Genomic DNA, 715 nt, shown 5'->3' with positions numbered 1-715 from the left:
GAATTAAAATTTTATGAATTAATATCTTCATATAAAAGTTTATATTATAAATTCAAAACATTAATTGATATATTGAATGAAGCTGAGTGAGAGATTCAACCAACATTAAATGAATGGAAAAGAGTAGAATTTTGTTTTGTTATTAATAGAGTGAATTATTATCTTACAAGACAAGAACAACTTTTAAGTGATAAATCATTTGAAGAACTTAAATTAATGACAATTCATAGGAAAATGCTTAATCAATTTGTAATTAAATACAAACACTTGTATTTAACAAATACAGAAACTATTCTTGGAATTACATTAACTTAACATAAAATATACTTCATTATTTATTGATTCAAATATTAGTGAATTTTATAAAAAGATTATAAAAAGATTAAATACAGAAGCACAAATTCTTACAAATAAATATTCATAGATTGAATTCACAATAGAAAGGATTAAAGAAATAGCAGAGAGTTTAAAACATGATAACAATCAAGATTTATTAGATAAAATGAAAATAGAAATAAGTGAATTAAAAAATAAACTAAAAAAGTTATGGGGAGATGCAGTAATTGAAGTTGGTAAAGTTATAATACAGAAAGTAGATGATGTATCAGATGTTGCTGTTTCAATTTTTGATATTTATTCATTAATACAACAATTTAAAATAAAAGATATATTAGATTATATGTTAACACAAAATAAAATAACAAACAACTCACAA

At 20.8% G+C, this 715-nt stretch overlaps 1 protein-coding gene across 1 annotated transcript in view, besides 1 other annotated feature; it reads left to right on the top strand.

Moving 5' to 3' along the window:
- The first annotated feature begins 1 nt into the window (after nt 1).
- Nucleotides 2–53: a sequence feature (AT_rich).
- Nucleotides 54–502: 449 nt separating this feature from the next.
- The window catches only part of EDI_224530 (uncharacterized protein), a gene marked incomplete at both ends in the record, with an annotated part of 369 nt that continues 156 nt past the window's right edge, over nt 503–715 (top strand). The window contains one exon of the mRNA XM_001733381.1: nt 503–715. This exon is cut by the window's right edge and continues 156 nt beyond it. Within this exon, the coding sequence (XP_001733433.1) occupies nt 503–715 (213 nt within the window).

Source organism: Entamoeba dispar, genomic scaffold (assembly GCF_000209125.1).
Source record: "Entamoeba dispar SAW760 scf_1105229461605 genomic scaffold, whole genome shotgun sequence".
Lineage (NCBI taxonomy): Eukaryota > Evosea > Mastigamoebida > Endamoebidae > Entamoeba > Entamoeba dispar.
This window is presented reverse-complemented; position numbering and strand designations above follow the sequence as displayed.